At 50.8% G+C, this 13,891-nt stretch overlaps 1 protein-coding gene across 2 annotated transcripts; it reads left to right on the forward strand.

Annotated features, from left to right (window-relative positions):
* Positions 1-11,672: 11,672 nt before the first annotated feature.
* Positions 11,673-13,535, forward strand: LOC123398080. 2 transcript variants are annotated; one of them, XM_045092586.1, is made up of 3 exons: positions 11,673-12,760; positions 12,874-13,020; positions 13,121-13,535. In XM_045092586.1, exons 1-3 carry the CDS (start codon positions 11,858-11,860, stop codon positions 13,466-13,468), a joined length of 1,398 nt encoding a protein of 465 aa, XP_044948521.1. In that variant the 5' UTR covers positions 11,673-11,857; the 3' UTR covers positions 13,469-13,535. The 2 variants fall into 2 exon arrangements, with proteins under 2 accessions (XP_044948521.1, XP_044948522.1); XM_045092587.1 differs by having other exon boundaries at positions 12,886-13,020.
* The last annotated feature ends 356 nt before the right edge of the window (positions 13,536-13,891 follow it).

Below are 13,891 nucleotides of genomic sequence, written 5' to 3' on the forward strand. Positions count from 1 at the left end.
TGAAGAGATACCTGTTCTAGACAGAGCTACACATATGAAAACTCTAACTACACGACATTTTACTGTGAGAGATCCCACTGATATAAAAGCGACTAAAGCACAATTAAAAGGGTGCACCCAAAAAGGGATAAAATATCCTAGGCAATTCAAAATAGCAAGATATGGTATGGCCCTCACGCCAAACAAGTCTTCATTGTATTCACAAAATTTCATCCGAAATTGTCGCCGTGGCAGCAGAAAAACACTCATGTGGTAGCCGTTTTAACAAAAACAGATTTATATGAAAAAGGCTTGCCATGGCAACAATTTCAAAATCAATACCGTGGCAATAGTTTCTTCAGTTTTTATTCTCTGTTCCCATTTACACCCTCCTCGCATTTTCAATCTTACCGCTATCTCTATAGCTACTCTATTACACCAAAGTTGACACACAAAACATTGTGGTGAATTTTTTTTGGCTCCATCCATCTTGTCGTACTGAGAAACACATGTCCTTCAAATATTACAACATACAGATATCTCGTACATAATCACACGGGGAGGGGGGTCGCTACACCCCAAAGAGGAAACCTCACATCCGGTATCCACATCACTCTATGGCGTAGGGGGGCGGATATAGTGTTCCGCTCATTGGTCCCTCGGAGGAGCTACAATGCGGAGGGGTGGTACCAATCTATTTGGATGTCCGTTTTTTGAGTGTGATCATTCGATTAGTTATTTGTAGAAAGATTATACTCGTTGACCATATATCTTTTGTAGTGAATCTGCCCTATGGGTAGTTATATCAATGTATATCTGCTACTTCCACCGATCCAGGTTCGTTGGTCATTATCGTTAGTGCATCACAACTGAGGCAGAGTGGGTGCGTCATGCAAATTTTTGAACTACGACGAACGAAATCATGTGTTTCTCCTGCGAAAGCATGCTTCAAGATCCCATAATTGACATATGATATTTTCGTATCTCCATTTCGCTGGTGATGGCAAAGAAGAAATGAGCAAAACTTGCATGCATTGGGTGAGGAAATAAGTTGGGGTGAGAGGGAGGCGAACATGTAGTAACACTTTTCTTATGAACACTAATTATATAGCACATGACAAAGACATCCGGATGAAGTGAGTTTTTATGATTTGCTTGCTTAATTACTCTGCAATGCTACTAATGATTACATCTTTATCGTTGCAATTTTTGGTTTAATGATGTGAAAAATGGCGCATCTGATGAAGATGCCACTGTGTTCACGCAACAAATCATCAGTATATGCTTATAACATTAGAAATCATGCTTTGTAATTCGTATGGATGTCATGCTTCCAACACTACAAACCATGCTTTGTAATTTGTTGTTGGATTTAACTTCAAGAAGCACACACATTTTAATTTTCTTCCTTTCTGAATTTTTTTCTTTGCTCTCCTCAAGAGTCATACCTTTGGATCATGCACATTTTGGTTGTGTGTATTGATTAGTTAAGTTTGTTTTATAGTATATTGGCCCAACATAGTTAATTAATTGTTCTACCAGAAGATATAAACACTTGAAGCACAATTATCAGTTTAATATGACATAACGATATAATGCATTCTTCAGTCCTCTTTGTGAATATGTTAGTAACCGAGTTCTTTTGTAGAATATACAATTAGTTAAATGGTCGGTTAATTATCATGCAGCTTGCTTGTCGCAAAATTATAAGCCCAAAGCATAAGTCACGATGTGCTATAGTGTTGGCCCATTTACAACTAACCCACTATCCAGAATAATGTTTTTCAAATATCTGATGTTAGCCACTCAGAACATCTCGAATTGAAACTGTAGATGAAAAAATAACAAATTTTTGCATCTTGAAGTCTTAATTAATAACCCTTCTTCAAACAGATGATGTAGATGTAAAAATAATAATAATTGCACCTCTGCCTTTTAGATGTTGAAAATAACCACGCTGTCCGTATCCGGGTTGGACTGGAACAATCAAACCGACTCAAAGTGTATTAAGCTAGCTTTAGTTCTTTATATACTCGTGTAAGCTACCCCTTGTAATCAGATCAGATCAATACAAAGCAATAGATCAACAGGACCGACAAGGCCCTGGTTTAGCCATCCAAAACCCAGCGTCTCTTGTTCTCGTGTTTTGCCTGCTGGTGACGCGATAGGAAGCTAGCTGGCCACCTCTGCAAATCCATCCAGCTAGTTGTGTGCCTGGTTAGCTACGTTGCTGCGTACGTGTACGTCTCCGCGGAAAGTACTCGTTGGAGTTAGCACGGACGGGACCAAAGCCAGCAATTGGTATCTAGAGCAAGGTTGATCTTCTAGTAACGGAAGATCATGTCGAAGGACGACAAGGACAAACAGCTGGCGGCGTACTCCGGTGCGGCTAAAGTATTTGCTGCTCCAGCGAGTTCGCCGTACCCTCGATTTGACCGTGAGAACTTCGGGGTCTGGAAGGCACTGATGGAGTGTGGTCTCCGCGCCAACGTGTTGTGGGACGCAGTCGATCCAGGAGTCGACGCTTTCAAGAAGGGGGGAGCCGAGCACTGGAAGGATCGGCAGGCGGCATCGGCGATTTACTCGGTGATGTCGATGGATGTCCTCCAACACCTGATCACCAAAGAAACGGCGAAGGAGGTGTGGGATACCTTGAAGCTCATGTTCGAGGGACACGACCGCGTCAAGCAAGCCAATCTCCAAACTCTCTTAAGGAACTATGAGACTTTGGTCATGGGCGACAATGAGTCCGTGGACGCGTTCGCTTCACGCGTTGCTACTCTCGTGAATCGGATCTGCGCACTTGGAGAAAACCTCACGGAGGCCTGGGTTGTCCGTCGGTTCTTGCGCGCGGCTCCTCCCCGGTACCTACAAATTGTCACGGCGATCGAGCAGTGCGTCGATTTGGCGACACTCTCCATTGATGATCTCGTCGGACACTACAAGGCTCACGACGAGCGTATGCAGTATAGTCTCGGGGACGGGAAGAATGATGAGCATGTCATGCTCACGCGGGCTCAGTGGCAAGCGTTGGACTCAAGGAAAGGAGGTGAGGGCTCAAGCAAAAACACTCGCCAAGATCGTGCGCCAAACGAACAAATTCGGAAGAACGCCAGTGACGGCGCTCCGAAGAAGAAAAAGAAGTCCGACAAGCGCAAGATCAAGTGTCACAACAGTGGCATAATGGGGCACTTCAAGTCGGAGTGCAAGAAACCACCGAAGGAGAAAGCTTTCATGGCCAAGGAAGGCGATGATGGCGACATGATGCTCATGGTCGAAGTATGCGAGCTAATGGACGAGGATAGTCCAACTCCTAAGGCGCCAGCTACGGAGGTTGTTACGCTCATAGAGGAGGCAGTTTTTCTTCATGACAAGAAGAGGATGAACTCGGCGAGGCACGTGTGGTACCTCGACACGGGAGCTAGCAACCACATGACCGGCGACAAGGACCAGTTTTCTGAGCTCAGACTTTCGGTGGGAGGCACGGTTCGGTTCGGCGATGGACGGACCGTTGACATCGCAGGGCGAGGTACTGTCCTGTTTGAGTTGAAGAATGGCGGCCACAAGGTACTCACGGATGTTTACTATATTCCCAAGCTAAAGAGTAGCATCATAAGTCTTGGCCAGCTCGAGGAGCGTGGTTGCAAGATTGTTCTCGAAGATGGCTATCTATGGGGGTATGATCGTCAGAGGATGCTAATTATGAAGGTGCAGAGGTCACCGAACAGACTTTACATCCTCAACTTGTCTCGTGTGGATCCAGTATGTCTCTTGTCGAGCATGGATGACTCGGCATGGAAGTGGCACGCACGCTACGGACATCTCAATTTCCAGGCTCTTCGGCAACTTGGACAAAAAGAGATGGTACATGGTCTACCGTACATCGAACATGTCGACCAAGTGTGCGACGGTTGTCTTATTGGGAAACAAAGGAGGGGCCCGTTCCCAAGAGAGAGAAATTTTAGAGCGAGTAAAGTTCTTGAGTTGGTCCACGGAGATTTGTGCGGGCCGATTACACCGGCCACCCCTGCCGGAAATAGATATTTCCTGCTCATCGTCGACGACTTCAGCAGATACATGTGGATTGTGTTGTTGAAGACGAAGGATCAAGCTTTGGAAGCCTTCAGGATAGTAAAGATGGCGGCCGAAGTGGAATCCGAAGCCAAGATGAAGGCCCTCCGTACCGATCGGGGGGGGGGGGGGGGGAGGGGGTGAGTTCAAGTCTCGTGAATTCACAAGATTTTGCGAAACACACGGGATCAAGCGGTATCTTACGGCTCCATATTCACCACAGCAAAATGGTGTTGTGGAGCGGAGGAACCAAACTGTGGTGGCGATGGCACGGAGCATGTTAAAGAGTAAAGGCATGCCAGGGAAGTATTGGGGTGAGGCGGTCAATACGGCCGTTTATTTGCTGAACCGGGCTCCAACCAAGAGTGTGGTTGGAATGACGCCGTACGAAGCATGGTACGGACACAAGCCCACGGTTGATCATCTTCGTACTTTCGGGTGCGTGGCGCATGTGAAGACACTGGCAGGGCATACTAGCAAATTGGCGGATCGGAGTACTCCAATGATATTGGTTGGCTATGAAGCGGGCACAAAGGCGTACCGTGCGTGCAACCCCTCGAACAACAAGGTGGTTGTGACGCGTGATGTGGTCTTTGAAGAAGCGAGGTCATGGAATTGGAACTCCACCGAGCAAGTATACCCGTCATCAGATGACATTTTTAATGTCGTTTACGACGAACCTGAACATACAGAAACTGACGATCAACTGAAGAGGTCGTCGGGACAGAGCGATCCTCCGAACGCAGGTGCTACTGAAAACACGCCAGCTAGGTCGGCCGTGTCGCTTGAGCCCGCGATCAGCACGTCCTCTAGCGCTGCTGGGTCTACATGCAGCCACCGAGGCAAGGGAGCCATACAAGCTGCAGCCTGCAGCACGCCTGACAGCGTTCCCCGTAGCGTTGGTAGCCCAGGCCGTGGCACCTCTCCTGGAGGTTCACGTGATGGTGGTATGACCCAGAGTCCACCAAGCCACGTGCATGGGGCTGATGGTTCTCTTGTACGTGCACCAGTTTCACCTGGTTCACCTCATGGATGTGTAGCCAGCCCAGGGGTGCTCCAATCGCCAGAAATAGGAAGTGTGGCAACTTCAGCAGAAAATTCTTTGTCTTCGACGAAAGAGGAGACGAGGGAACGTCCGCCAACACCAGTACGTCTGCGATCAGTGGTGGATTTATATCCGAAGGAAACATTTCAAACCATAAATCCGGTGAAAATTAAGAGAAGAGGACGACAATGTTTGCTTAGTGTCGAGGAACCGACAAAGTTTGAAGAAGCAAACATGGAGGAGTGTTGGCGTCGTGCTATGGATGAGGAGTTGGGGTCGATCCGAGACAACAAAACATGGGAGCTCGTGGATCCTCCCAGCGGCCATAAAATTATAGGGCTCAAGTGGGTGTACAAGGTCAAAAAGGATGTCGATGGAAATCTTGTGAAATACAAAGCAAGGCTCGTAGCTAAGGGATACGTGCAAGAGCAAGGTGTGGATTTCGAAGAAGTGTTTGCTCCAGTTACAAGGATGGAATCGGTGAGGCTAGTTATAGCTCTTGCGGCTCAAGAATCTTGGAGGCTACATCACATGGATGTAAAATCCGCGTTTTTGAACGGGGAGTTGGAAGAAGAAGTTTATGTCAAGCAACCACCGGGGTACATCAAAGAAGGAGAGGAACACAAGGTGCTGAAACTACACAAGGCATTGTACGGGCTATGTCAAGCTCCTCGGGCATGGAACATCAAGCTTGACCGTACACTGGTTTCTCTTGGTTTTGAGAAAAGTCCACTCGAGCATGCTATGTATAAGCGAGGCAAAGGCAAGGATCGTCTCTTAGTGAGCATCTATGTCGACGATCTTTTGATAACCGGAGCAGATGAGGAGGAGATTGCTAGATTCAAGCTACAAATGAAGGAGCTATTCAAGATGAGTGATCTAGGGCTCTTGAGTTACTATCTCGGGATTGAGGTACAACAAAAGCCTGAGGGGATCACACTATGCCAGGAGGCATATGCAAAGAAGATTCTTGAAAGTTGTGGCATGGAGGACTGCAAACCAACTTTTGTTCAGATGGAGCCTCGTCTTAAACTTAGCAAGAGAAGCAAAGCACCCGTGGTTGATGCAACGGAGTATAGGAGTGTGGTCGGAAGTCTAAGCTATCTTGTGAATACACGACCAGACTTGGCCTATTACGTTGGCATAGTGAGTCGCTTCATGGAAGCACCCACGAAGGAACATTGGGCAGCTGTGAAACATATACTCAGATACATCAAAGGGACAACAAACTTCGGTTGTGTCTATTTGAGAGGGAAGAAGAAGGAGATGGTGGAGCTACTTGGCTATAGTGATAGTGACCTGGCAGGAGATGTGGACGACCGTAAAAGTACCTCGGGAGTGGCATATTTCTTGGGCGGGAGCATAGTGAGTTGGCTATCACAAAAGCAGAAGGTGGTCGCATTATCATCCTGTGAAGCGGAGTATATTGCAGCTGCAACCGCGGCGTGTCAAGGTGTGTTTTTAGAAAGGCTACTCGGTGACCTCACACACAAGGAACCGAAAGGAATGGTGCTCTATGTTGACAACAAGTCCGCGATTGCTCTATGTAAGAATCCAGTGGATCATGACAGGAGCAAGCACATTGATACGAGGTATCACTACATACGGCAGTGCGTGGAAGAAGGCAAGATTAAAGTCAACTACGTTTGCACCGATGATCAGCTTGCAGATATCCTGACCAAGTCTTTGGGACGACAGAAGTTTACAGAGATGCGGAGAAGGATCGGCGTCCAAGCTGTGAAGTGAGGACATCGTGTTTAGGGGGGTGATTGTTGGAAATAACCACGCTGTCCGTGTCCGGGTTGGACCGGAACAATCAAACCGACTCGAAGTGTATTAAGCTAGCTTTAGTTCTTTATATACTCGTGTTAGCTACCCCTTGTAACCAGATCAGATCAATACAAAGCAATAGATCAACAGGACCGACAAGACCCTGGTTTAGCCATCCAAAACCCAGCGTCTCTTGTTCTCGTGTTTTGCCTGCTGGTGACGCGATACGAAGCTAGCTGGCCACCTCTGCAAATCCATCCAGCTAGTTGTGTGTCTGGTTAGCTACGTTGCTGCGTACGTACGTCTCCGCGGAAAGTACTCGTTCGAGTTAGCACGGACGGGACCAAAGCCAGCATTAGATATGTAAAATACAGCACCTCGCGATGCAAATATACATCTCCACCTACAGCAGATGTAAAAACACCAGCCCCTTGCAAACCGTCGTTTCACTTTCTTTCCTCAACCCCATCCTTTTCCTCCGTCAGCAGCACCATGCCACCTTCGCCCCACACCAGATCCGCCCCCTCCACGACCCCCGCCATCGATTCCGCTGTGTTTCGATCACCGGCCACTATCGCACGCCGCGAATCGGCCCTTTTCCTCCACACGGTCGAGGTGTCCGCCGATTCATTAACCCTGTCGCCGCTCCGCCCACTCTGCCCCAGGTCCCCACCACACCGCCCCGCACCACCGCACCGCCATCAAGCCAGCAGCCCCGCTCGCCTGCCCCACCCATAGCACCGCTGCCGCGCATCCCAGCATAGCCGCCTAGCCGGCAGCCCCGCCGCCCCGCACCACCACACTGCCGCCTCACCCACCATACGGTTCCAGTGCCGCCGCCCGCCTCGATTCGCCCGCTGCCACCCCGCCGCCACCATGCCGTCGAAGAAGGTCCCCAAGTTCAACTAGTTTTACATCTGCATTTGCATCATTTGTTGAAGTTGCCCTTTTACATCATCCGTTGGAATTGCCTCTTTTTTGAAGATGTAACTTTTTTACATCTCCAGGTTTACATCTCCAGGTTTACATCTCCAAATCTTCTAGATGCTCTTAATCTCTACACCCCCTGGCCAAAAGAGAAATTGATGGTTTCGTCCCCTGTTGTTCAAATCCGCGAGGCAATATCTTCAGCGTTATCGTTGTTATATATATGATGAATATCTACCCACGGCCGGATTCTTGGCTATATGGAACTCCGGTTTGATTGGTGGTCTTCATATTCAATTTTTGATTTGATGGAGAACTGGATGATGCATTGTTGGGGAGCGATGAAAAATAGAGAGGAAGATGGAGGAAACAACAATTGACATGAGATATGGAACAGAAAAGAAGCACCCGTGGGGGAAGCCATGCATGCCCTTCTCAATTCTCATACTATCGCCACTGTCAAAACTGTCAGAACTGGATGAACACGGGGTCGCCCGGGGCGCCAACGAAAACATTTTTGGCAGAAAAAACACTGGGCACGCCGATTCAGCGAGTGGCAGCGCTATCGTCGTCCACGTCACCTCGTTTCCCGCGGGAATCAATGCGAAGGCTGCGCCGTCGGTCAGGCTTCCATTGATTGACGGGCAGCACAGTGAAGGCGCGGCGACGCGCATCCCGTCGGCTCCTGCCACGGATTCACACGCCACCGCTCCATGTGCCCGCCCGCCCGTCACTATATAAGGCGACTCACCGCCGACGGTGGACACACTACACCTCTCCCCGCCGACGCTCTCTCCTCCTCTTCTTCACCACCGGCGCCTTCTCTCCCTCTCTTCCCCAAGAACGATGGTCGAACACTACCCCGGCGATGGAGCGGACGCCAATGGTTTCGGCCGTCGGCACCTCCGCGAGGACGAGGCCCGCCTCCTCTACGTGGCTGAGTACCCGGCGCCGCCAGACATGCGGGTGTCGGGGTCTTGGAGGCTGAGCGCCGACGGCGTCCCGGTGCCACCACCGCCCACCGGAGCTGAGCGATGGGCGGAGATTGTGCGCATCCGGTTCGGCCTGCCGGAGAACTCGTGCAACCTCCCGCGGTACACCCCCGACAGCAACGCGCTGTGGACGGCGTTATTCGAACGCCGTCCCGCCAACTAGGTCGCCGCCACCAACGGGGTCGAGCCTCGCGGCCGGCACAACTCCGAGGGGTGGCGCCACTGGTGGGGCGTCCCGGCCCGCACCTTCAAGGCCGTCCTCGAGCACATCGAGGGCGGCAACACGCCCATGTACTACTACCCTCCGCCGCCAGCTTTCTCCCGCCGCCGCGGCAGCTTCTGGACGCCGAGGAGGATGGAGATGGGGATGTCCTCGTCGTCCGGCTCCCGCTCCTCCAGATCGCCAGCGTTGCTCCCCGTCAAGCCAGAGCCGCAGGAGACGCCGCTGGACAGCACACACGCAGCACCCGCATCGTCAATAAGCCCGACGCTTCCTCCCGCCTCGTCAAGCCGAAGACGGAGGCGGGGCTGCTGCCCGTCAAGCAGGAGCACCTCGCCATGGCCGCCGACGACGAGGTCACCCTGAAATGGGCGCGGGACGACTAGGTACAGGAAGAAATGGAGCGCCAGTCCCACGCCCTGGAGGAGATCGCCGCCCGTTGATGCGGCCGCGAGGAGAGCGTCATCGTCATCCTTGACGAGAGCAGCGAGGAGGCGCCGACGCTTTTGAACCCCATTCGCCTCGGTGACCCAGGGCAGGGGTGCAGTAAGGACGGCGCCGGAGCGGGTGGCAACGGCGAGATGGAGACGATGACTTCACCAACTTCTACAAGCTCCTCGGCATGTAGAAAGCGGCGGTGACGGGCAGCAGCGGTAGTTTAAGCTTAGTTCAAGCTTAGTTTACGGGCGGTTCAAGCTCCGCCGGTCCCAGGCCGAACCCAGCGCAGGATCGCCCGGGGGTGCTGGCAGAAACGTTTTTGGCGCGAAAAAACGTTGGGCCCGCCTAGTCAGCGAGTGGCCGCGCGGTTGTCGTCCTCATCTCCTCATTTCCCGCGGGAATCATTGCGATGGTTGCGCCGCCGATCAGCCTTCCATTGATTCACGGGCGGTGAAGTGAAGGCGCGGCGACGCGCGTCCCCGCGAGCACGATCTGTCGGCTCTTGCCAAGCGTTCACACGCCGTCGCTCCGCATGCCCGCCCGCCCACGGCTATATAAGGCGATCCACCGCCAGCCGGTGGCCACACACCTTTCCCTGCCGACGCTCACTCATCTTCTTCTTCGCCCTCAACGCTTTCTCTCCCTCTCCTACCCAAGAATGATGGTCGAACGCTACACCGGCGATGGAGCGGTCGTCAATGGTTTCAGCCGCCTGCACCTCCACGAGGACGAGGCCCGCCACCTCTACGAGGCAGAGTACCGGGCGCCGCTTGACATGTGGGCGTCGGGGTCTTGGAGGCTAAGCGTCAGTGGCGTCCCGGTGCCACCACAAGCCACCGGAGCTGAAGGACGGGCCGGGATTGCGCGCATCCGGTCCGGCTTGCCGGAGGACTCATGCAACCTCTCGCGGTACACCCCCGACAACAAGGCGCTGTGAACGACATTATTCGAACGTCGTCCGGCCAACTAGCACGCCGCCACCAAAGGGGTCGAGCCCAGCGGCCGGCACAACTCCGAGGGGCGGCGCCACTGGTGGGGCGTCCCTGGCCGCACCATGGAGGTCGTCCTCGAGCATATCAAGGATGGCAACACGCCCAGGTACGACTACCCTCCGCCTCCAGCTTTCTCCCGCCACTGCGGCAGCTCCTGAACACCTGTGAGGATGGAGACGGCGACGTCCTCGTTGTCCGGCTCCCGTTCCCGCTCCTCCGGATCGCCAGCGTTGCTCCCTGTCAAGCTGGAGCCGCAACCTGGGGTGGCACATGCGCAACGCCGACATCGTTATCAACAAGCCCGACGCTTCCTCCCGCCTCGTCAAGCCGAAGACGGAGCCGGGGCTGCTGCCTGTCAAGCAGGAGCACCTCGCCATGACAGCTGACGACGAGGCCGCCCTAAAATGGGTGCGGGACGACTATGTCCGGGAAGAAACGGAGCGCCCGCGCCATGCCCTAAAGGAGATTGCCGCCCGTCGACGCGGCGCGAGGAGGGCCTCATCGTCATCCTTTACAAGAGCGGCGAGGAGGCGCCGGCGCCTTCGAACCCCGTTCGCCTCGCCGACCCAGGGCATGGATGCAGCAAGGACGGGGCGGAGCGGGTGGCAACGACGACGATGGCGACGACGGCGACGACGCGATGACGACTACACACCAACTTCTACAAGCACCTCGGCATGTAGAAGGCAACGGCGGCGGACGATGGGTGCTAATTTTGGCTTAGTTCAAGCTTAGTTTAATGTTTAATTTTATTTTTATTTCAGTTTTTATACAAAATTTAATGAAACTATGAATTTCGTTCGAATTTGACCGGGATTTTACCGAATTTGGATGATTTAATTTTTTGTTTAAAACCCTTTCGAGGGATATTTGGAGTAACGAATGCGAACCCGAGAGATAGGTGCTCTCACTGTCGCGAACTTTGACAAGATCTTCTCTTCCGCAACAAATTAAAAGAGCAGCTGTCGCGACATACTCCCTCTGTCTCAGAATAAATGTGGATGTTCTAGTATAAAATTTATATTAATAATATAGTATTAAATTTACGTCATTTATTTTGAGACGGAGGGAGTATTTTTCTCGGAAGCATGCTAGCTGTTGAGCAGCGGGGTTTTGGCAGCGTCAAGGGGACGCTATTGATCTGGGGCCGCCCAGTACAGGTTTGCTGTCATGCATGCGCACATGTCACATTAGGCAGTTTCTAATTGCTCATGTCACCTTTCCATTTACTCACGTCCGCCATGGTCTGTCATCCATCGTACTAAGCCAGCAGTCAAAGTGTCAAACACACACTCTCCTCAGAAGCGATCGAGGTTGCTTCGTCCGCTCCGCATCTGGCCCTAGCCTCCCCTCCCAGTCCTTCTCCAATCCCGAGCTCCACCATAGAACCTAATTCTCCTCAGGGCCGATCTCTGCCAAACAGATGGAGGCCGGCCGTAGTAGTAGGAGTACGGCTACCCGGAAGAGGAAGTCAGCCGCACTCGAGGTCGAGCGCTATCCGGCTCCGGCACCACCGGCGGCACCGCCCGATCCCGGAGCGGCTGAACACGATGGATGCGGAGACGGACGAGATCTCCACCACATCAGAAACCTCAGCGACCTCCCCGACGACCTCCGTCCCCTTTGGCGCTCTCTTCCTCTCAACATCGATTGTGATGATGTGGTCCATTCTAATAATGGTAAACTCGGTGATGTCTTACAACGCATAATTTCCTCCCACCAAGGCGTCTGCCACCGCTTCTGCATTCGCCCAGAATTGTCCACGGACATAGACAACGATGCTGCCGTGGACGCCTGTCTCCTGTCCTCCACTCTGGATAAACTCAAGGAGCTTGAGTTCTACCGTCGGCGGTGGCACAACTGGCAGCCGGTGCCGGTGCCGGCATTAATCTTCCGCTTCTCGCCCACCCTCTGTGTTGCCAAATTCGGACATTTCACACTCGCGGAAGACGCACTTCAGGGGATTTACTTCCCCCAGCTTAAAAAGCTCGTTCTTCATTATGTCTACCTCTCGGAATTCTCACTCAACAGCATGATTGCCCGCAGCCCTTCTCTCGAGTTCTTGCTAATTATTCGGTGCACTGGAGCCCGTCGCCCTCGGATCAATTCGTTTACCCTTAGAACCATCGCAGTCGATAATCATTCGCCAGATCCATCCATAAAGGAACTCGTTATCGAGAGTGCCCCTCATCTTCAAACATTAATCCATCTTGATCACAACCATGATTTGCATATAGCCGCGCTTTCCGTGCCAAAGTTGGAGACCCTAGGTTGTACCAACTCCACGAGGCTCGTGTTTGGTTCCACAGATATTCGTCATCATCAGGTAGCTGATCTTCTTATTCATTTTTTTTACTGTTGTCAACCTTCTAATAACTTGCATTTCACTGCATATATACAGAAATTACGTATATTACTGTCTAATGTTTTGAATTTCAGGCTTTGATGAAGGGACCGTGCATTCGTGGCCTTGCAACAGCGGCGTGCAAAATCAAGTGTTTGGTTCTTGGTATGGCTACTCTTAATTTGCACATGGTTATCGAATTGATGACAAACTTTCCGTGCTTGGAGAAGTTGTACATTCAGGTGATGATAGTTTTACCGATAGTACAATTTCTTTGGCTTCTTTATTGATCTACTTGTTGTTGTGAAGTTCTTATATACATGGTTTGCCGATTTTTTTCAGTGCCAGAAATCATGGAAAAACAATTTGTGGCGTCGTAAATACCGGGGTCTCATTACCAGCACATGTTTTGACATGCATCTGAAAACAATAGTATTGGATTATTATCGGGGCAAAAAATCTGACATTGATTTTGTTACTTTTTTCGTGCTCAACGCTAGAGTGCTAGAAAGGATGAAACTTTTAATAAAGAGGAACGATGATAAGTTCGTGGCAATACACCGTCATAGGCTTCAACTAATGAACAGGGCTTCACATGGTGCTCATATTAACTTTCGACTCAAGGATTCGGATGTGTGTATCAGTAACATGTACAATTTTTGTATACAGGAAAATATTTTAAATTTGTAGCTGTTTACATGCAATTGTAAAACACTTGTTCTACTAGAAATACAGCCAGCGACATTAAAGTTACTAAGTATGTATGGCTCTATCGGATTGTTATTTATTCTGTCAATGTTGCCATTCTCATCCTTACTCTTAATATGTGCAATTCAGATTAGCTTTCGGAAAATCTTCATACGGATGTGTGTTGTATTGGTAACTCATGAGCTTTTCATATTAGCGCATAAAATAACTTATGATGGGTGTGTGATTGGGCAAAGCATATGCGGGCGAGTAGTATTTACAATGCTTTCTCAACCGAAGCATCACTTTCAACGATAGTTAGCTTTAACCCTCAAAAGGGGAAATCAAGCAGAATATACGTAAATCCACCATATAACAGTGTGTTTCTTGTGGTAAGACAATCAGAGCCAAAAAAAAGACACGAAT

Source organism: Hordeum vulgare, chromosome 5H, assembly GCF_904849725.1.
Source record: "Hordeum vulgare subsp. vulgare chromosome 5H, MorexV3_pseudomolecules_assembly, whole genome shotgun sequence".
NCBI classification, from domain to species: domain Eukaryota; kingdom Viridiplantae; phylum Streptophyta; class Magnoliopsida; order Poales; family Poaceae; genus Hordeum; species Hordeum vulgare.